The following is a 22,561-nucleotide window of genomic DNA, read 5'->3' as shown; positions in this document are numbered from 1 at the left end:
CCTAAAAAAGATGTTTTTTTTTAACTTTTTAAAGTTATCATTTGATTAAATTATGTGAATATAAATTGGTAACATTTCATTGGACCAGCTGACTTAAAAAAAAGATGTCCCCATAAGTTTTAAGACACATTTTTACAGGTTTCGATAACAGTTAATCTACTGTTTGCAAATTTCTGCTAGTAGGAACATAGTGAATAACTGAATTTATTAAGTTAGTGCCACTTTTTATAAAGCGCGTCTCCCAATTGACTCAATAAGTGGATAACTATGTGACTTAATTATCACTTCAAAATTACTTGAGTGATTCATAACAACACAATACACGTAAAGTTCATCAAATTTATTTGACCATTTTCCTTGAAAAAATGCAGTGTTGGTTGTCCACAGTAATAGTATATAATTTAAAATCGGGGGTGATCATATATACTGTTGAGTATTACATAATATTGCACCAAATTGGACAAAAAACCTTTTTTGTGCACTGCCATTTTTAACACTAAGAGGAAAACAATGTTATTTGTTATCCTCAAACACATTCTAGTAATTAATTGGACCCAATAACACTTCAAGTTAGAATGGTGGCCTTATTTTTTCTTAAAATCGTTGTTTTTAATTAGTTTTTTTCATTTACCTAAAACTCTTGGGTTTCAGGACCAAAAAAGCATGGAATGAAACCCACTAAATGTCATTAAATATCGGCACATAAGTGAACTCAGCACCAGTGCTATTTTTATACCATTCTTTCTTAATATTCTGTGGATTTAAAAAGTAGCAGTGTCTGATGATAGAAAGACATTTTCAATTATTGCATGGAGTGTTGGTTTTGCTTGAACTTCGAATGAAAAAATATAGACCAAGAACATCAACAACAATGGTTCAATTACCATTTGTTATGCCTTTGCCCTAAAACAATATGATCCTTCGAACCAAAGCCTACAATAGAATCCATATGAATTTGCATCCTGCTTAAATGTTTGTTTGATCTATCCTTTTAATAAGCGTCTTTTATGTACTTTAGTCCACTTGTAAAATTGGAACATTTTGGCTCGCTTAATGCAGTGTTTTAATATTTTTGTGGGCTTTTTGTTTTGGAAAAGGATATTGTCCTTGCCTCTCAGTAAGGAGAATTCCTTGTGATTGCAGTTGTTGCGCCGCCAGTAGAAGTGCGCACCTGCTGTCGCACCCGTAGCATTATGATTAGTGTTGATTACCTTTTTGTCTGAGAAGCCATGGTTGCCGTGTGAGGGTGACTAACTCTTATATTCCTCCAACACGGAAATTATGACTACCACCAAGATGTGAGGTTTTGATCAGTCGGATTAGTGACAGAAAAATACGTAATTGTCTCGGTAATTCAACCAAATTGACCCAGTAGGGACATGCAGCAAGTTTAAACGAGGACACGGATCCTGTAGTCTCAGAGTAGACTTGTTATGTGAAAGGAGACAAAGTAAACATCGTGTTTTGTCTAGCTTCTCAAGACTGTGCTTAACGTGGCAACTAGTACTGTTTTTATACAGCTGTGTATATTTTATTCGAAGAAACTTATTTTTAATCTAAAATGACGACAGCTTTTGTTCCACACAGCATTTACAGGCGGGAAGCCAGCACAGGTAACGCAGCTAGCACATGTCCGAGTTCAACTACAGATGGCGCGGCGAAAAGCCAATCAGCTGGTGATGATATTGATCAAATAAAACCCGCAGCTGACAACACGCAACAGACTGTCGCAGTCAAAGCAACGGTGCTGAGACCGGCAGGCTTTAAGCCGCAGTTCGATCTAGGCTACAGCGGATCATCAAGATCAGAGTCCGTTAAGCCGAGGAGAATCATGTCACGGACAGGTTCGGAGAGCGAGGGGAGTCAGGGCGCCACCGGTGGGGGGTTGGACTCCGAGGTCGACCCCCTGTTAACGGCAGGGGATGGTGAGAGTAGGTCCTCTAAAGAATCGGAACCAGAATTAAGGGCCATGGCATCTGGAGTTGAGTACAGGCCCCGCAGTGATGCTTTTCATTCACAAAGTGAGCGGCTACAGGAGAATAGAGAGGAGCAAGACATTGCAGTGTTTGAACTGCAGGCTCCAATCAAAGGATTTGAAGTCATGGAGGCAAGGGCAAAATTTACGGTGAGTTTTTTTTTATTTTTTATTTATTTTTTTTTTAATTTTGTTTTCTTATTCTTTTTTTTTTCATTTCCATAATTATAGGCAATTTTAAAAAAATTAATGAAATGTTATGAAAGGCCCAATAGTAGCTATATATATAATATTTTATTAAGCTAATAATTATACATAAAATTGTACATCAGAAATTGCCATGTTTCTGTGGGAGTACATCAAATTGAAATATAAAATCTTTATCATAAAATGGTTTAATATTAAGATGTGAATAGAATGATTGAATAATTATAATGTATTGAAAAGACTAAGTAAAAATTAGAGTTTAAATTTTAGTTGTATTTTATTTTAATAAAACCAAAAAAAAGAAAAGAGAGAATTTTTATAAAATAAAATAATAAAAAAAAAAAGTTGAAAGTCTTGTATTGCATGTTCAACCAGTTTAAAATCTGATTTTGATATTTTGGGGGCAGGCTGTTTACTAAGGCCATTATTGTATTTACTGCATCTACCGGGTATAGTGACCTTACCGCAACTCCATTTCACCACATTAGAAAGTTCAAGTCAGTGGCAAATGATTACCAGTAGGCAATAAAGAAATGTTAACATTAAGACAAGGGCTGGTAAATATTGGTTCTATTCCTAGACCTGTGGAAGAAACCTCCCCCTTATAACAATGATTCAAAGTCACATGAGTTACTTTATGACCTGGCTCTTAAATCTTCACCTTTAAGACTGAAAAATAATTAGCCTAACCCTTGAAGCTTATATAGATTAGATCTAAGTATAGTTGCTGGCACTATGGCTTTGGGAGATAACCTATTTTGTCTCCTAATAAACAGTACAAGGTATATGCAGCACAGTAATTTTAGCAATTTATGATTACATAATTGATAATTATAAGTGCAAAATCTTATGAAAAGGCTATGTGTATATTATATATAGTAGGGAAATGGGTACTTGTAACTATAAACATATAGTTACATAATATCAAAAACAAAATCTATTTACAAAGCTATATTGCAGCAGAAATGGGAACATTTAATAAATAATAAATATTGGCGTTGCATTCATAAATGCTTATTAAGTGAAATTAAGGAGGAGGATATCAGTTTTAAAAACCAAACTAAAATTACCTAAAAATCTTGGTGTTCCAGGAATCAGTGCTGTGGACTTAAATATAAGGGTGATATAGACATTTGAAACTTGAAAATGTCCTCTTCAAATTAAAAATATGGCTAAGGCAAATTTAAAGGTATGCTGTATGGATTTGAAAATGCCCCAAAGCCACATTTTCTATATATATATATATATATATATATATATATATATATATATATATATATATATATATATATATATATATATATATATATATATATATATATATATATATCCCCCAAAGCTACTAGTACTTCTCTGTTCCAATTCAGACCTTAAAAACCATTAAACCCCTCAAATAAAAAGAATCGGACATGGCCTAAATTAGAGATCATTAATTAGTTATTTTTTTAAAATGGTATGAAACATTAAATCCAAGTGCAAGGACAGGGCTGAGCAATGGTGCATGATTTGGAGAGAATTATGTTTATTTGGCAGGAAAATCCCAGACTGGATACATTTTTATTAAAAAATTACATGTATGACTACTTAACTAAAACAAACAAAAAAAAACATGTTCACTCTTTACTGTCCTCCATTTTTACATTGTCGTTCCCATGCATGTCTCTCGCAGTGACAGATACAAATGTACCAGAGACTTTGACCAAAGTCATGATCTTATCAGTTTTGACAAAAAGATTTAAAGACGGATGCCTGGAGTCTGTTGCTCGCAGCCTGATTGCAATCACTTCAAGTATAATTCATCTTCTTCCAATAAAGCAGTCTACTCAGATGATTGAGATTACACAAGGAATTGCAATCGAGTGTCTTTTTTCTGAAGTTGAGTTTATCAGTGAAATAGAATAAGGCTCTACTATTGTCATATGTTTAATGAAAGACATGTAGGAAGACTTCATTAAATGTCACTGGTTTTGTCTCGGACCCATTATACACAATGTGTAATGGCCCCAGGGTTTTATTTTAAAAGCCTATGGGATCGGTTTAAGTTCTAACTTTTAGCTTGTAATGGAAGAGAAGAATAGGACATGTTTGTTGTTGGCTTTCTTAAGTGAACAGGTTAACCAGAGTATAGGAAGGTTAATTACACTCATTACATAACTTATCCAGGTGTGGCCATTACTAACAGCCGTTTGTGAAAACAGAAATAGCATCTTAATGTGGTCAATAAATAAATCATTTTCAACAAACATGCCAGACTGCTTTTTGGGTGGATAAATGATAGTATCTATTTTATGTTGACTCCTCTGGTATTGACAGAAAACAAGCAGGCATGGTTGTTGACAGTGAATTTACCTCATGGTCACAATATCATCATATCCACAAGTACAAAGCCACAAATATTTTTGCCACCATGGAAGGTGTGAAAGCCATGTTCTTTCCTTTAAAGGGATAATAACTCTTCGTTTTGGCCAAAAAAAAAAAAGAATTTTCCTGGAGTAAACAACAATTTTCCCATACTTACCAATGGTTAGTGAATCCATTTTTACATTCAAAGTTAGTCTCTGATTTTTTTCTAAAAAGAAGAGTATAGCCATCAATGGAGGTCACGTGGTCTAAAGACAAGCTCAGATATCAGAATAATAGCTATAACTACCACTTTTCTTGTACAACAGAATATATTATATTTCTATGAGTTGTTCACAGTGTTTTTATTGTGAAATATAGATCTCATACGAAGAGTTATTATCCCTTTAATTTTAATTTAATATAAATAAAAGATGTCTCAATTCAGACCTAAGAAAATAATAATAAAATTCCTCAAATAAAAGTATCTTATGTCACTATAATCGTCAGAAATTACAGGAAGACATGAGGGTTGGAGTAACTGATCAGTCATTAAGAATTTCATAATTTAATTTTAAAAAATGGTAAAAAAACATTCAATACAAGTTCATGGATGTATTGAGTAATGATTCATAAGTTTTAAAATATTGCTTTCTTATTAGGAAAATTCAATTAAGAAGAAAAATCTTGGATAGAATACCTTTAACCATGTCACTAGCCATGTAGTACAAATAAATCATACCATCATAGTAAGTTAATATTTCACACTGTCAGAGATATTTAGAACATTGTGTGCTTAATAATTGACACTATTCAAACAAACATATCTCCTTTGCACAGTTGGCTCCACTCTTGGCTAAACTTGTTTCATAAAGGACTAAAGTGAATTGTTCCTAGGCAATAGTGAATTTTTCTCTTGCAAAAAATATTATTGTATAGATATTGAAACCAGGGTAAAAAAAGAATTGGAAATAACATCAGAAAGCAGTATGTTTTTACTACAGATCAATATTCAGACTTAATTGCAATGCAACTGCATGCTGGAAAGTTTCCCTATAATCTAATAGCCGTTAGCACAATGAACAGTACATGTACATGTAGGTGGCCTAGCAGGAGTTTCAGCCAAGTGTCTTCTTCCTGTAGTTGTGACAAAAACTTTTTAACAACAAAATGAAAGTGATTTTATATTAGACTGTGAACTTAGATTTAATAAGACATACTTCGCTCTTCCATTAACGTTATTAACTTCTATCAGTTAAGGGAATTTTATTTTATTGCTGTTTTCATCTCTGCATCATAGCGGGGCTCATTTCCAACGAAATGCTTTTTCAACATAGATTGATCCAACTCCGAGGGGACTCTTGCTGAATGCATGCTTCCTCTTGGCGTTGAGTACATTACAGAAAAGCTGATGATTATGTGAGTATGTCGGAAACAGAAGAGGAGGCATGTCCATCTGTTAATCTGGGCCCCGTAACTCGAAAGCATCGCGCATTGCGACCGTGCGCAAGCGTCTCGATTCCATTACTCACCCATACTCGTCCCATATAATACATTGTAGCCTCTATTTGATATAGCGATTCACAATACACGATGCTTTCGAGATACGGGGCCCTGATTGCATTCAGTGAGAGTCCCTGCGGAGTTGGATCATTCTATTTAGAGTGATAGTTTTATTCGGAATGAGCCTGAAATGAATGACCATGAACAGAAAATCCATTAGCCTCGCAACATCACTTTTATAATGATGTCAGATTATTTGAAAATACTTGTACGGAAATTCACTGCTGCAGGAAAGAGAAGATTCTATGTGGGCACATGCTGGTAAATGATTGTTAGACTTAGTGCAGTGCATGTAATTTAGGACATAAAAGGTGCGTTTACAGTTTATTCTGTGACAGTTTAACTTAGTACCGCATTATCTGTGTAGACAATGTGAGAATGATTTCTAATCTTAGGAAGCCCCATTGAATCTAACCCCTTGATGTCCCATACACTGCAATTGTGATTTAGTTCATGTCACCTGCTGCGCTGGGCAGTGGAGGTGAAATTAAATTAACTAGGCTTACTGGGGTACCAGTAAGACATACTAGCAGTCGTTATTCAAGAAAAAAAAACACTCTTTAACATTAATTGTCATTTCTAACCATAATGATCTCACCATGCAGATAAAATGACTTTTCTCTCTCATTGATTTATCCTTGGACTTGAAGCGCGGGATCTTCCTGTGAAGCTATGTGCGTTCGGGTAAACATTTGCCCATTGTCTCAGATAATCTGTTCATCAATTATCAAACTGAGAAAATCAAGTCCTTAATTCAAATGCAAGGCTACAGACTCTGTCATTTGGCCTTTTGAAAATCTGTCACTCTGTCCAGAATTTTGTGGTCCTTAAGTTATGACACTCTTTTTAGCTTTTGACTTGTAGTAAAAAGTTCTTTTGTGAAGTCAGCCTACAGCTGGGTGATGATGTCACATATGATGTCATTTTTGAAATTCTGTGCATAATGATCCTCACTGAACTGGACTGTACAGAAATGTGCACAGAATAAGCTAGGAAAAAAATCTGTGAGCAAAAAATTTTTTTTTTTTTTGCTGTGGAAAATTGCTGTGCTATCATGGTGAAATATGGATAGCTTCTGGTTCACGTGATTACTCCGTAGATAATATGCCTGCAGGGTCTTGCAGATTTTTGAAGACGGCTCTCTTTGTATTACTGTAACATCTCATTCACTGTGCATTGCGAAATAATTTTGTTATCAAAGTTGTACTCACATTTACTGAAAATGATATGAACAAGGCTTCATGTAAAAACCAGGGTCAAATAGTGGTTATCGTTTGTTTGCAAGGCGACAGGGAGATATTTGTCGACGGAAATTGGTTATCATCTGTATGAAGATAGACTTCTCAATTTGTCTGCCACCTTTTTTCAACTTCTTGCAATGAATCTCATTTTAAATGTTTGATAGCTCTCCCTCTTAATTATTTGATTTGGACATAGGAATTGACTTTGGAATTGAAAAATAAAATTAATAAAAAGAAGTATACCCATGCAACTCTGTTGTCTGTTTACCTCTGAAAACCTAACCTTCCTTTCTTTCTTTTTTTTTTATATTTTTTTCACCTTAATTGACATCTTATATGGGATAAATGCGTCAGATTGCCCCATAGCGATTTCATCTTATGCAAGAATGAAAAAGGTCATTTAGACTTGCGTAAGTGGAGTCTTTTACATGTGTCACTGAGTCCATTTTGGCATTTCAAAAAAGGTCAAGTAAGTGTTTACTTATTATGGTATTATTCACGTAAGGTTTTGCACGCAAAAAGAAAAAAGATGAAATCATCCTTTCAAATGCACTTTTTCTTTACAAAGTGGCATAACGTAATTGTAGTGTACTTTTTTTTTCTTCAATGATTTTTTGGGTGGGGGTCATATTCCTCCTCTTTCAGATACCTCAGTGTGATATTTATATATAAAATTTTTATTATGCTCAGGTTTTAGTTGATCTTTTGGTGCTATGGTTTCATAAATCATGGTACCTTTGAGAGAATTAGTTAATTGTTAAGAAAATGTTTAGATTAAAAATTGGACCATAGTGAATTTTTGGCATGCAAAAAAGATCAAGTGTGAAAGACATGATTGTAACTAATAACTAATTGTAGTACATGTATGTGTGGTTCAATGTAAGATTTTATTAGAAAAAATATTGAATTGTACTAACGATCTTTTTACAAAAAATACAAAACACTAAGTGCAATGACCTTGCGTTGAACACATTTCTTAAGTTAAATTTTCAAAGCTCAGGGTGGCAATAACTGACATTCAAATACTTACTTGACTTGAAAAATTTTCTCTGTTCACACAAAATGAATTTAGCAGAACATGAAGTTTCACTGCTTTAATCAATTCACTTCAATAGAATTACTCAATAGATTATTCATGGCTGAAGGTACTACCTGATTTTCTTTCTTGAAATGGGACTCTCCCGACCACCCGACTTGACCTGAATGGGTCACACTATATAACATTGACCTAGCAGGTTGACACGGTGTCACTGTTGCATAGTTTCCAACTACCAGCCTGTACCAAGCAATTTCAAAGGGGCTTGTTTTTGTGAAAAGAGGGATTTCTTCTCCATCTCAGTTTACCAAAGTTGAGAGATGATGTAGAACCTATAGATCAAATATGGATAGAGTTGACACTTTTTGTGGGCTGCCCCCCCCCCCCCCCCCCCCCCCCCCCCCCGATGGGCATGAAATACGACACTGAAAGAGAAAAAAAATGAGAAAATGGTGCCCTGTGCCATGAACCAAATCTAAACAAAGGACTGATTTTGTTTTACACTCTCAAAGTGTAGTAGTAGAAGTAGTATTTATTTACAAGTATATTCAAATTAATGAGTAATTGAATAAATATATTTTTAAAAATTAATTAATAAAAGGAGAACACAGTACTTGCCACTTTCATGTGGTAGTGGATGTTTATATTGAACTGTAGACTTAAAAGCCTTGGGATGACACTCAGTTGTGACACCCTTAAACTGGGTTACTTTGAAAAATTGAAATAAAAATTTTGTAGAAAAAAAAAACATTTTTTTTACAGAAGTAAAAAGTTGCAATGTGTTTGTAAGACTGTTTGTTAATTTGTGTACAGTTTTTTATTATGTTTGTGTTTGTATATATGCATTAGTTGTTCAGAGTTTGAACAAAGTCATCATTTTGGCAAAAAATATTTATTGCCTGTTGAATTAAAACCAAATAAAAAAGATGTATACTAAGTAACCTAAGACAATGTGAATAATACATTAACAATGCAGAACAGACCATGTAGATCCGTACAGAGTTGATAAATCTAAACATTTCAAATCATCTCAAGTTAAAGCAATTTCAAATTATATCTATTTTAGAAAACCTTTCAATTGATTGCCTGTTAAAATTATTCTTGCTTCTTGCAATAGAATGTTTCCAATTGTTTTTCTTCAGGTATATAAAATTCATGTTCAAAGGGGTCCTGAGGAGTCATGGTTTGTCTTCCGCAGGTACACAGACTTTGTCAGAATAAACCGACAGGTGAGTGCCATGGTTTTCATTGCAACTGAATTAAGATTGAAAAAATAATGATACTAGCAGCTTCCTCATTCGAAAAAAATATTTACATGATAAAAATAAACAGTAGACCCCCCCCCTCCCATAAGCAAGCAGAATGTGAACTAGGTCCATGATTGGTGTCTTTAGTCAACAGTCTTACAGTACATGTAAATACAAAGACAATTATGAGGAAAACATACTGTTTTTAAAGTATTATGCAGTATATATATATATATATATATATATATATATATATATATATATATATATATATATATATATATATATATATATATATATAAAGATGTTATTTTGGAGTTTTTTGCACTCATGTTTCAAACTGTCTTGACAGTAAAGGGAATGAATTCAATGATAATTTTGTTTTATTCAGTGCATGATAAGAAATGTCTGCCCGTTCCTTTCAACAAAGTCAGGTTTGCAGACAGGTTCTAGATGCTGCTGGCTTAGTCAAGTTCATTCAGTGCAGTGTGAGAAATATTCAGCCTATCCCTTTTAACAAAGACAGGTTTTCAGACAGGTTCCAGACGCTGCTGGCTCAGTCATGAATCACCCTGGTCTTCCTGCTTTTAAAGCAACTTGTTTTGACAGTTGGAAAAATAAATCTTTCCTCCATTGGTAAATGCCACTTCTTACACAATCCATGGGGTCATGGGAGTGAATACTTTCAAAAATAATTAGTAGCCAATTATTGCTTTTGATGAGATTTTACCAATTTGTTGACTGAAATGTACCTGCTTGCTTTGTTTGACTGTGAATTACTTAGTTCTGGAAGTTATGAGTTTATTGGTCTGATTGAAAAATAATCAAAAATTAATAATTAATGAAAAAAAACAAAGAAGGATGCACATTTGATTATTTATTCATTGTGTACTATTAAGGAGGATTCTAAGAAACGTGTTGAGTAATTTTTCTACTTAAACTAATATGATTGTAATGAATTTTTTTTTAAATCAGCTCAGCCTGGCACAGTTTATTAAATTTATTTCTATGAGATCTAGCATCCAAAACTTGCTGTTTGCACACACAAGAATATGTCTTGTATAATAATAATCTACTGGAAACCTAAACTTTCTGCCCACATACAGGCTTGAACTTCTACAGATAACAATTTTATTTAAATAATTCCCCATCCTACCATGTGTAATTAGGGAAGGCTTAGAAACATCTTGTAAAATTTTCACTGGTAGGCCCAAAATTCTTGGAACAAAGCAAGGGACTGTATAACTACAATCTTATGTTGGATCCTACTCTTGATAATACATTAACTATGATTAACACTTAGACTGCATTCTCATAGATTTAGATCGATCCATCTGGATCGACCTAACTCCCTGGGGGTTCACGCTAAATTGCTGTCAGCCGAGCGTGCACTTAAGTTAATTACCCCCTTACAGCTCTTAGTAGGCGGGACAGACATTTAAGTCAGTTAAGCTGACACCAATCTAATGAGACTTCCCAGGAGGATAGATAGATCTAAATATCTGTGGGAATGCAGTCTTAGATAACTTGTATACTCAGATAAATATATGAAGTCGATGATATATAATCTTACTGCCGTCAATGCGATGCTGCCCTAGATTTTATCTGCAACATTTGCACATATAGATTTGGAGTTATAGTACACATGACCAATAGTATTTTTGAGGACTGATTGAAAATTGTGTTCAGTCAGTCCAAGGGACTGGCAGCAATTTTAAGAGCTACCCATTAACAGTCATGTATGCAAAGTCCTTTGCTGTGGCATTTTTTTCCCTTTTTTTAACTACTGGACTGATTGTCTCATTGTTTCTAGAAGTTTTTTGTCACTGTACATGTCCCACAAACAGTTGCAACATTCTAATTAATCTTAAGGCTAGCGTAACTTTAAAGGTTCTGCTGAAATAAAATCTTTTGCAAGTACGAAAATAAATATCATAAAAAGAATACAGTTTGATAGCAATATGCTATGTATAATTGTTTTATAAGGTATTGAATGTGACTACTTCATTTTTGTATATATTATTTGACAATTTGAAGATAATTTTTTTGTTCATAGCTGAGCAAACTCTTCCCTGGATTTCGATTGGCTCTTCCTCCCAAGCGGTGGTTCCGTGACAACTACGATGTCAATTTTCTGGAAGATCGAATGCTAGGACTTCAAGCTTTTATAAACAACATTCTTGGACACAGAGAAATGAGCCAAAGGTTGGTAGACATATTCAAATAGGATGAGAGAGAGAGAAAAAGAGAGAGAGAACTGATGGTGATTTTTGAAAATCACACTTGTCATCCTATTTCAGGATGAAAAATGAGAAAAATTGATATCTTGTTTTAAAAATTCATCAGTACATTTTCCACCACTTTTGTTATGATCAGTGATTAAATGAAATAAATAAGATACACATGACAAGAATGCACCTAAGAAAGTTTGGTGTACTTTCCCTGTGGCATATGTAGCAAACACGTGATGCTAGCCTATAGCAAATCATCCATATTCTGTCAAAGACGAAATACGCCTTGCACCAGCCGCCCTGTCTTTGACATCAGTCTAGACTTAATTACAGCATGTCAACACTGCTGTGACAGTTAAGCCAATAAATGATAGATGTGTTGCAATGGACAGTTGAACTTTGAAAGACATAGTCATACCAGTATTGTCATTTTTGTGAATATTTTCAGCAATTTTTCTCTTAGACTGTCTTTCAAATTGAGTTGTTGTTTTTTTTTCTGTATTATCTCCTAGGTCTCATGTCTTATTTATTTATTTAATTGTCTAAGTATTTCTAATATGCATACTAGTATATGTAAAATTAGTAGTGTAGAAAGCCTTTAAAATGTATCTGTTAACATTGTAGTGCTTAATAAAGCATTATTGAATTTGTATAAGATCTGTGGTAAATTGGCAAAGAATAAATGAATGAATAAATACATAGATCAGCATAAAACTCGGATACTTTCCATATTTTTTTGATGAATATACATTAATAAAAATTGTATTGAGCAACAAGCAAGAGCCTTGTGTGATAGGGTAAGCACGCAAGGTGTGAGATAAAGAAAAGAAAGGTTGAAAAATACATGGCAGCCATTCTCTTATGAAAAACAAATTATATAATTTACTGTCATATGAACCCTCAGAGATAACAAACGAGTGTGAACCAGGTTCAGTTTCATCAGTTTTACCTACGGTAATGACTCAGATCTTTTCAATGAGGAAAATTGAGAAATTTTCAGAATCTGTACCTTTTCAAGTCAGAAATTCATAAAATTGAAACATTCCTATTGAGTGATAGCGACAAAACTGAAAAGTTTATTACCTTATAGTTTTATTCTACACATTAAATGCACCTCAAATGCTACACAGAAATATATTTTTGTTTCGAAACTTATGTATGATATATTATGAAAGATTGATAGTTTTTCCTCAATGGAAAATATAGAGTCATTACGGTAATCATATATGCTGGTAGAAAGCCGATTTCAGCAGATGATAATACCATGTGACTTTTGTGATTTAATACACCATGTCAGCATTATATCAGACATTGTGTTGTGTTCAGTAAATTTACCAATTTTGAATATAAAAGATATATAAATATTGGTTAATGATCAGAAAACCATAAAAGGTAGTAAATGGTGAACCTAGTAGAATTAAGTTTAGATAGTTAAAGTAGGTTTTGGTTGTTAAATAGTGCCGATAGATTGTTGAATTGACGTTTGCATTTTTTGCGTGAATGGCGTTCCATAAACCTGCTAAAAGCACCATACCATTTGAACTTGAAAATAAAACAACTAAAAGTGGAGTATTTTATACTATTGACTATGTTAAATTCAGATCTATCCCTTAGTTATTATCATAGGAATATCTAGACCATTGCAAATTATGCTTTAGCTTATAAACCTCTGGATCATATTTCAGTGCCCCAGTGCGAGAATTTTTCTGCATGGATGACCCCCCTGGGCCACATGACAGTTTAGAAGAAAGCAGGGTAAGCAATGGGATTTTTTTTATGTGATTTAGGGAAAAAAGGTGAAATGAGAGGAAATGATGGTCATTTAAAAGATATTGGAAATTGAAAGCTTTGTTATTATATCTTTGTGTACAATAATTGTATTTAATATATATAATTTATTAGTGCTTTTTTGTAACTTTTAAAAATATGTGTATATTCTGTTTAACAAATTGCTCAGTATATTTTTTGTGGTAAAAAAAACATGATACAGAATTTTAAGTAGGATCCTGCATTTACATTTCCAAAAAGTTCAAATGATTTCCAGATTTTCTTCATTATAGTATGTCGTTTTTATGACAGAAGTTTTCATTTTTTTTATTCATTCATTCATTCATTTTACTCATGTGACGGCACTGGAATTGAGAAAGAAAGTGTAAATACACCTTCTACTGACTTGAAAGTTAATTCCATGTTTCTTTTATACAAACAGGTGATTCACACTTAATCTTTATGGGAGGAGCATCAAGGGAAAATTACAATTGCCTTAAGCCATGTTGTGTCGTGATTTGTTTTTTCATATGACAATGATGGTTTTAAAAAGGAAATTGTTAATGTGCATAATACATATTAGATTTGGTTAACCTTGGCCTAATGCAGTATTTCTTTAATGTAGACAGGTGATTCACAGTCACAGGCAATCCTTATGAGGAGGGACAAGGAAATGACTTATATTGAAATAAAAAAAAGGAAAATATTTATGACGAGTGTCATATTTCTAACAGCCTAGTACTAAAAAAATACCAAATTTGTATTTAATTATGACTTGATATTTTTCAGTTGCAGCAAGAATCCTTATGTTTCATATATGAAGCTGCAGTTTATGGTGACATAATTTTTCTTTTTTCTTTTTTCCACTTTATTTCAATTTTAGAAATTTCAGATTATTTTATGCCTGTTATTATAGCTTTAACCCTCTAAACACAACTGGTTTAACCCTTTAGGCACATTGTGAGTATTTGGAAGACTTGAACTTTAACCTTCAGCGAAGTTTGAAGGCGAAAGACTGTCAGATCGAGTTGCTGAGAGAGGAACTAGAGCTAACACGGCAGGATTTGGAGGGAGCGCAGAGGGCTTTATGGTAAAGATCTTAACATGGGGCAGTGGGATGAGATGAAGAGCAAGAGAATTGGTGTCATGCTTGTTCAGATTTCAGGGATGTCGTGTTGCTTTAACCAAAGGATGTTTAAAAATACATGTATTAAAATTCCCTGCTTTAACTATTTACACCTAAACTTCTTCAAGTTTTTTATCCCTGTGGCATGAAGGCTGAAGGTTCATAGTCAATCTGAATCGGTGAGAGTGAATCTTTATTAGAAAAAAAACTCAACATCGTGACATCTTTTCTCTTGTTTTGTAATTTCAAACCACTTATTGGCATAGTGTTTCAAAGTGTTAACAGCTAACCAGAGTGTTTAGCTCAGTGGTGGCTGTTAATGCTTTGAGCTTGCTCGCGAATGGACTGGACTCCCAAGTTTTCTTTTTTTATTTTTGTTATTGTACCGGTGTGCATTTTTGTTATTTTAGACCATGTGCGAGAACATTCAAGATGAATTGTACAACTTGCACAAAGACGTGCAGGAGAGAGACGTGGAAATAGATCTTTTGCACGATGAGCTTGATATTTGTCGATCAAAAATCGAAACCCTTGAAAAGGAATTACGGTTAGTTGAAACCAGAACTTACTAGCCTGTCGAGTTGCTTCTGGTCTGGTTTGGGGCGTGCTTGTTCCCGTGTATTACAGTGTTTTTGTACCATTTTTTATGGTAATTCATATGTACTTGCACCAGTAGTGATTTTAGAATGATGACGCTGTCTTGTGTGTGATTTTATTACAAAGAATGCAGACTGTTACATGAAAAAGAAACATTTTTCTTGCCCATGTCTACAATGTAGGCAAAAGAAAAATTGGTGACATACAAATGTTAATTTATTTATTTATTTTAAACAGAGGAAGAGCATTATTTCTCCTGTCACTTTTGCTATTCACTGGCTCGCTATCTTCCCATGAACTGTTTGTTATTTCTTGACCTTGAAATCATCATATATCTTTATGGTAAAATCACACCTCACATTGTGTGCACTTAGAACACATTTGCTTTCTTTAGTTCTTTCCAACTAATGAAAACTTATAACAATATTTTTTACTTCACAAATTTTACCCTACTCTAGTGTTATAGCTAAACAGAATTCTGTTTTTTCTGTGTGGCTCTTTTGGCAGATATTCTTTGTTGCTTGCTCATTCTTCAATTCAATATGCATTTAAAAAATATAACAATCTCTTTTTCTTTTACTTGGGTTTAATATTGCCTTTTAGAAAGCATAGTTGTAAATTTTCTTCACCCTTTCTAAATAGACCATGTGGTGATAACCAAAATATAAAATTTGGCTCGGCAGCCCCAGTATCATGGTTTAAATGATTTCAAATATTTAACCAGAGGTAATACAATTAAACCAATCACCTGCCTGCAGAATGACACATATATATCCAAGTAGGAATTTACAATGCACAGCAATTTTTTTTTTATTTATTTTTTAATTAATTTTTTTTTTTTGACACAAAGAAATTATTTGACTAATTGCTGCTCTAGACAGTGTAAAAGTTGAATCTGTCTCATCTTAGAACTAAGTGATAAACCAACTTGTCCAATCTTTCATCCTTTTAAAAAATTTTGAATTTATTCATTACAATTGCTAAATTTGCCAAAACCAAAACAATAAAGTGTGTATGACATCCATTGTAGCATGCATGTATTGCAATGGAGCCCCTGAATTGATTTGTTGAACACTTGGCTGTTACCTTAGTTTTTCTCTGGCAAAATGTGTGTTACAGTTTGAAATGTGTTTGTGAAGTAGCTTTGACATTATAACAGCTTTGCCTTCATGCTGACACTTGAAGCTTGAAGATACTAATGCATTGCCATTATATTAATCTTATTAACATGTACTTGTACACTGGCTTGTTTAACCATCGCTTTATTGCACTTTTAATATCTCAGCTTTATAAATTAGCTGAATTTATCACTGACTTCGCTCCAAAATCAGAGATGAGCTGGGTTACATTTAATTATAATATACATACATGTAAATTCAAATATAAGGTTGAAACTCTTCTTCAACAGTGCATAATTTATCCTGATGTGAAGTTAAACATGACTATTTCAGTTTAACCTGCATCTTTGTCTGCTGATACTGATATTTAATGCCTAGATGTCGTGTAAAATACACCGATGTCTATGATTCATAGTTGAATGATGTCTTTGTTTCTAGAATTCTGAAGTATATTATCATGTAACCTGGAAAGTCAGACTAGAAAGCCTTAATAGCTCATGCCGTTTCACGTAATATAGGAAGTGCCAATTAATGATGAATTTAGACTTGGAAATGAGGACCTATAGCTATTCCATGTGGTAGGAGAGGATTATAGGATGGAATTGTACTGTTAAAATAATAGACTGAAGAGTGTCTCCATGCCATATCCAAGTCTGTAGCTAGCTAGGTTGAAGCAGAAGAGCCTCGTGTCTTGTCTAAAATTCTCCCCATATTAGTGTCACAGATAAAGCTGCCCCAGGGGGTGAGGTTTTGACCCCCTTAGCCTTGGAGGGGGTAGTTTTCCTCGTCACTGGGCAATGGACCTGATCGCTCAATGTTCAATTTTTTTCATTTATCTGCCTCTCTTACACCTTGTACAATTAGCTTAATTACACCAGTTAAGTTAGCCTTTAAAAGGCTTGTATAAAGTGCAGAATATGTTACTACTGAAGTTATTAACAGAAGTTATTCGAAAAAGAAAAAGTGTACATGTGTGGCCCATATTTTGAATGCATTATATTGCCACTGTAGGAAGGTTCAACAAAAAATCCCAGGTCACAACACATAATAACATCCATTTTTTATTATTTTTCCTTATTCCATCAAATGGTGCAGGGCTTATATAGTTTTTTTCATACACAGTTATCTTCTTTTCTTGTTGATTTTTCTCTTATTAATTGCCTTGAGTAATATGAAAGACTAATAGAAGAATCCAGGACACTTTCTTGGAATGGTCCAATATTTGACTTCATAGTTCAGCCATAGTTAACATATGATTAGATATACCTGGAAGACGAGAGTTTCTTGATTAGGTTTGATAATCACATTTTTATTTATTTAGTAACAAATTTCAAACATTGTAATCACCCCTTAAATATAGGCATTTTAAGGTGTAATGTAAAAGTACTTACAAAGAGCAAATACTTGACATTCAAAAATTTTCCAGTCATCCAGTCCAGAAATTACGAATGAAATGAAGTACACATTATGGATTAATCATTTATTTATAAATTTAGTTAGTTATTTTAAATGGACTTGGGAATTATGATTTACTTTATTCTTATTTTATTTTTTTTTCACTCAATGTTACCATAGATCAGTAATTGTAAGCTGAGGTTGAGCACCAGTGGTGCCTGGATTGAGGAGCTTCTACAAGGTGGTACTTGTGCCTGAAAATGTGATAACGGAGTCTTATGCCATACCCACCTTGATGGCCTGGTTGGGGCTATCATCTTCTCTGTGATAACCTGAGCGATTAATTCAGATTTCTTGTAAATAATCTTTAACTTCATGAGAGGACTGTTCTAGATTGGAAGTGGGGTTACCATTTTAGTTCTAGAGACTGAGAGTCTAGAGACTAGAGTCTATGCCTTTCCTGACTCTAAGAAGAAGTTGTGGACATTAACAGAACAATTAAACGAAATTAAAAGGCCAGGTTTCAATTTTCCTGGGCACTTTGGCTAGAGCCAGCATTGATGGCACAGACTTTTCAATTCAGTCGTCAATTTTACTTTACTGCTGTATTACGTAGTTCTGATTCTACACTAACTGTGAAGTTAATTGGCAAACTTACAGATGCTTTTGTTGCACAATCAGTTTGACAAAATGCATGTATGAACACACATTGCATTGTTATTATAATTATTTTATTTTATTTATTTATTTATTTTTTGCAGTTTTTCCATGTTTACTGGGATGTCTAGATCTGTCTTATCTGAGCACTGAGCCTTCAACACTAAAAGGCCTTCAAAATCCCAACTCTACTATTTAATAATTTTAAAATAAGTTTGCATGTTTGACTTTATGACAAATTTATATACCATGACATATATATGATACTCAAGTATTGGTTTTGATACACCAGTAATAGATGGCTATTATAAAACATCAGGCATCTAACCTGTCAGGTCTTTAGGCGAGTGGGTGCGGGTCAGGGGTTTTTAAACGAAAACGCTGTTAGTTGGGGAAAAGGTCATAATTGTGAAACGAAGTTTGATGTAGGTTCTATGAATATGCATAGATTTTATAGTAAAAGAGATTTACTTTTTCAGGAAAAGAAAATGACACCCCTCCCCCTTGAATTTGCTGGCTACAAGCCTGCCTCTACATAAAGCACTCATTCCACTATCTTCCACTTGTAATAGTATTGGCATAATTTCCCACTGGGATAATTTATTAAATCTCATAAGGTATCTCTTGGATGTTTACTTTAAATAATTTGATATGATGAGTTAGCTTTAAGACTTGTTGAATATCGAATAGGAAACAGATTTGATATAAAATGATATGCTTGACTGTGAGAGGTATGACACAGTATAGCCATATTTCTATAATAATAAACACACTTAATATCATGTCTCATAACTGCCTTGAAATATCACATAATTTTGAAAATTTTCATCTGGTTGTATGGAAAAAAAACTGATCCTTTGTTAGAATGCTATGTACAACTCTCATTCATACTTTCAGCCGTGAAAGAGAAAAGAACAGGCGTCGCACAGTTTCCCCTACATCGATGCGCGAGAGCATGTTGTCGTTAGCAGAGTGCGACAGGAATTCATGCACTGAGGTGGACCAGGAGGAGTGTGACACGAAAGCAACCAAAGACAAGTAAGACATGAAAAATGGCCTAATAGCAACTTCCTGGTAATTGTAAAAGTTGCCAATGCACCATTGGTCAATTTAGCTTTATTTGGTGTAGCTGTTTGTATAAAATAACATCTTTTTTAGTCTGGTGGTCTATTGCTGGGCAGGTAACTTCTGTATTACTATGATGTCATGTTTATTAGACCACATAGTATTTCGCCTGCACAAATGAATGGTTTCAGTAAAATGTGAATGGGTTTTGGAAGTTGTTAAGACATACTAAGCATGCTTTTCACAGTTTCCTTTTTTACGTAAATAGGAAGTTTGCATGGAAAATGTCTGCATCTTGAATCAATTTATTATTATCAAAAGTAGTTATCTTAAAATGTGTGTTTTATCTTGATTTTATGGAACAGAAAATTTTTTTACCATCAGAATATGTTGCATTTTCACAACTCACTATTGATCCGAATTTTTTCATTCCAGTTCTAGATTTCCCACTCCTGCTGAGCTGGGGGACATACCAGAGTTGGAGAAGAAACTCGAATCCGTCACAATGTCTTTGGTACCTAATGACACAGACAAAAAAATCCAAGACACGGAACACGCTGCTGGCGTCTCATACCACAGTCAGACCAAAAGGAAACCCCTAAAAAGTGAAGATACGGGCTCCCTAGTGAAACGTGAAGTTTTGTTCTCATAATGACATGTGGGTATTTATAGACACCGGTGAATTTTGATGATCACATATAATTGACGCACAGGAAGATTATTTGCACACATTTTTGATCCTTTTGAGGATGAAGAATTCGCGCAGATTATGAAATATAAACTCCATCTTATTTGTCCATTCCTCAGCAAAAATCTCTGTCTTCTTTTATAGGAAAATTAGGCTTTTATTAAATTTAACTGGAGTTATCTCTACCACAATAAAACCCAATATGGTAGCAGGTCTCTTTTAGAAAACACTGCAATTTCAAGAGCAATTGTTTGCAGAAACACTGTAAGTTATAAACTTTAATTAAACTGAAGAAAAAATGAGGAGAAAAATGAAGAAAACAAGATCACAGTTTTGATGAAAGGTGCTATGCATCCAAAAAATTTTTATGCTAGGTTTTTATAGTCATTTAAATATAAAGGTCATGTCCCTTGAGTGTGAGTGGTCTTTGGCTTTAGTAGGTTATTTGCTGTGGTGCTAAATGTAAGGCCACTGGTGGATTATGAAGCTGGTCTTCAAAAATGTTGTTTTTGGTTTTAAGTTTTGACTTAAAAATAAGATATTGAATATATGCAGTTTAGCTTGACAGAATGTCTGTCACTTCTAGTGCAATGTATTCTGTAGTGTTTTTCACACCAAACGCATTCCATTCGAGATGTTGCCACTGCTGCATTATGGGAAAGTTATCTTTTCTGGTTTTCATTAAATGTAGTTAGAACGTATATTGCGTCCTATATTGCAGTGAGGTCGCCAGTCATTGTACACTTCATTTGCTCATTATTTGTTTGCATGTTTTTATTTCCTATATTTTTTTTCATTTCTTTGTGCATTTACCTTAAGAGTATGGATTAAAACATCCCAATATCACTTGACCCAATAGACACATAATTTAGTATTAGGCATTAAGTTCTGGCTATCATTTTAAGTTTTAGGGGACTTTGTGGTTGAAACCAAAATAGTTTAAATTTTGATAATCTTTCTTATCATTTTTTAAAAAATTTATACAAACATTTGCAACACTACTAGGTAAGGGTGCAATATATGTTTTAATAACTTACAGTAAAATTATATAAGGGAAAAGTAAGGATATTGATAAATATGCCAGAAAACTGAGTTTTCTTTGAAAAAATTAACATATAGTTTGGCAAGGAATGGGATATCAGCGGGCTACTTGTGCTTTTGTTATTATAGTTTCAACTAGACTTGGGTATGTTTCCAGGGAATTATATCATAGGTATAATTCCTTGATCTTTCAGTGGTACATTTAATTACTATCTCATAACTTAATCTGATTTTAGTGAGTGTCTGTGAATAGGGACAGTAAAATAATATTTTTACAAGGATTGTGTAAAAAGAGCAGAGTGTGATGCGTAAAAACAATGCAAATGTTGTTACTTGTGTTTGAGTATATAGGAGATTTTGTTGTCAGAAATATTGGTGCTGTCGTTGTGAACGTGTAAGTTGCTTGGTGCTTCTTTGGTAATGGTCAATAGTATATTTTCTTGTTTTCTTTGTGTTTTTATTGTATGAAAAATGTAATTACGATATCCCAAAGAAAGGGACGCAGATTTTGTGAAATATTGTGTTAATGAAAACCAGATGGCCACTTTTTATATGGTTAGAAAGAATAATTGTTTTTGATATTACATCTTTCTTTATCGCAGTAAGTCCACTTTTTTAAGAGAATAGAGTAATGTATGTACATTTGTAGGCCGTATGATTTTCGTGAATACCCACTGTATAAAAGCTTATGTGAATTATTTAAATAATTTTTAAGTGTTATTACTGGAAATTATTTTTCAAATAATAGTAAGTTGCATGTATAAACAACCGCAGGCTAATTGCTCTTCATGGTTTAATCATTTCAAAAAAGGATATTTGAAGTGGCCTCGATGTTATTGGCGTTTTACTGCTTGAAAGAAGCACCACTGTGAGGTTTGTGGTCTGCAGTTTTAAGATTTTATCGTTTGTTTTTAGCATAATAGTTCCACTCTGTCATATGCTGGAGTTCAAGGTTTAGTTTCCCATTTTGGTACCCTTTTGGAGATAGTAGGCACCTTTTTCAATTTTAAATATTTCCATATTCGATCTCATGTGAACTTGGCAGACTAACTCATTGTGCAACAATTTTATTTAAGGCAAAATACACAGGCTTCTACATTCCAATATAAATTGTTTTTTTTCGTATAAGTGACGGTGTATATCACTTTAAGGTATATTGTCATGGACTTCTATTGAATTTGATGGGGAAACGAGCTTTGAATTTTCGCCCGTGTTTAATGAAAAATGCAACTTTGTGAGTCGGATCCAACATGCTCTTTATTTCGAG

The 22,561-nt window shown here is 33.7% G+C and overlaps 1 protein-coding gene across 2 annotated transcripts; it reads left to right on the top strand.

Moving 5' to 3' along the window:
* Positions 1-1,193: 1,193 nt before the first annotated feature.
* Positions 1,194-22,404, top strand: LOC106173962 (uncharacterized). 2 transcript variants are annotated; one of them, XM_024076976.2, is made up of 7 exons: positions 1,194-2,125; positions 9,505-9,591; positions 11,666-11,814; positions 13,526-13,595; positions 15,144-15,280; positions 19,398-19,538; positions 20,001-22,404. In XM_024076976.2, exons 1-7 carry the CDS (start codon positions 1,562-1,564, stop codon positions 20,215-20,217), a joined length of 1,365 nt encoding a protein of 454 aa, XP_023932744.2. In that variant the 5' UTR covers positions 1,194-1,561; the 3' UTR covers positions 20,218-22,404. The 2 variants fall into 2 exon arrangements, with proteins under 2 accessions (XP_023932744.2, XP_013410767.2); XM_013555313.3 differs by lacking the exon at positions 15,144-15,280 and adding an exon at positions 14,561-14,697 and having other exon boundaries at positions 1,196-2,125.
* Positions 22,405-22,561: the final 157 nt, after the last annotated feature.

This window comes from Lingula anatina, chromosome 4 (genome assembly GCF_051362555.1).
Source record: "Lingula anatina isolate TDL-2025a chromosome 4, LinAna3.0, whole genome shotgun sequence".
NCBI classification, from domain to species: Eukaryota; Metazoa; Brachiopoda; class Lingulata; order Lingulida; family Lingulidae; genus Lingula; species Lingula anatina.
The sequence above is the reverse complement of the archived record's forward strand: the minus strand, read 5'-3'. Positions and strand labels throughout refer to the sequence as shown.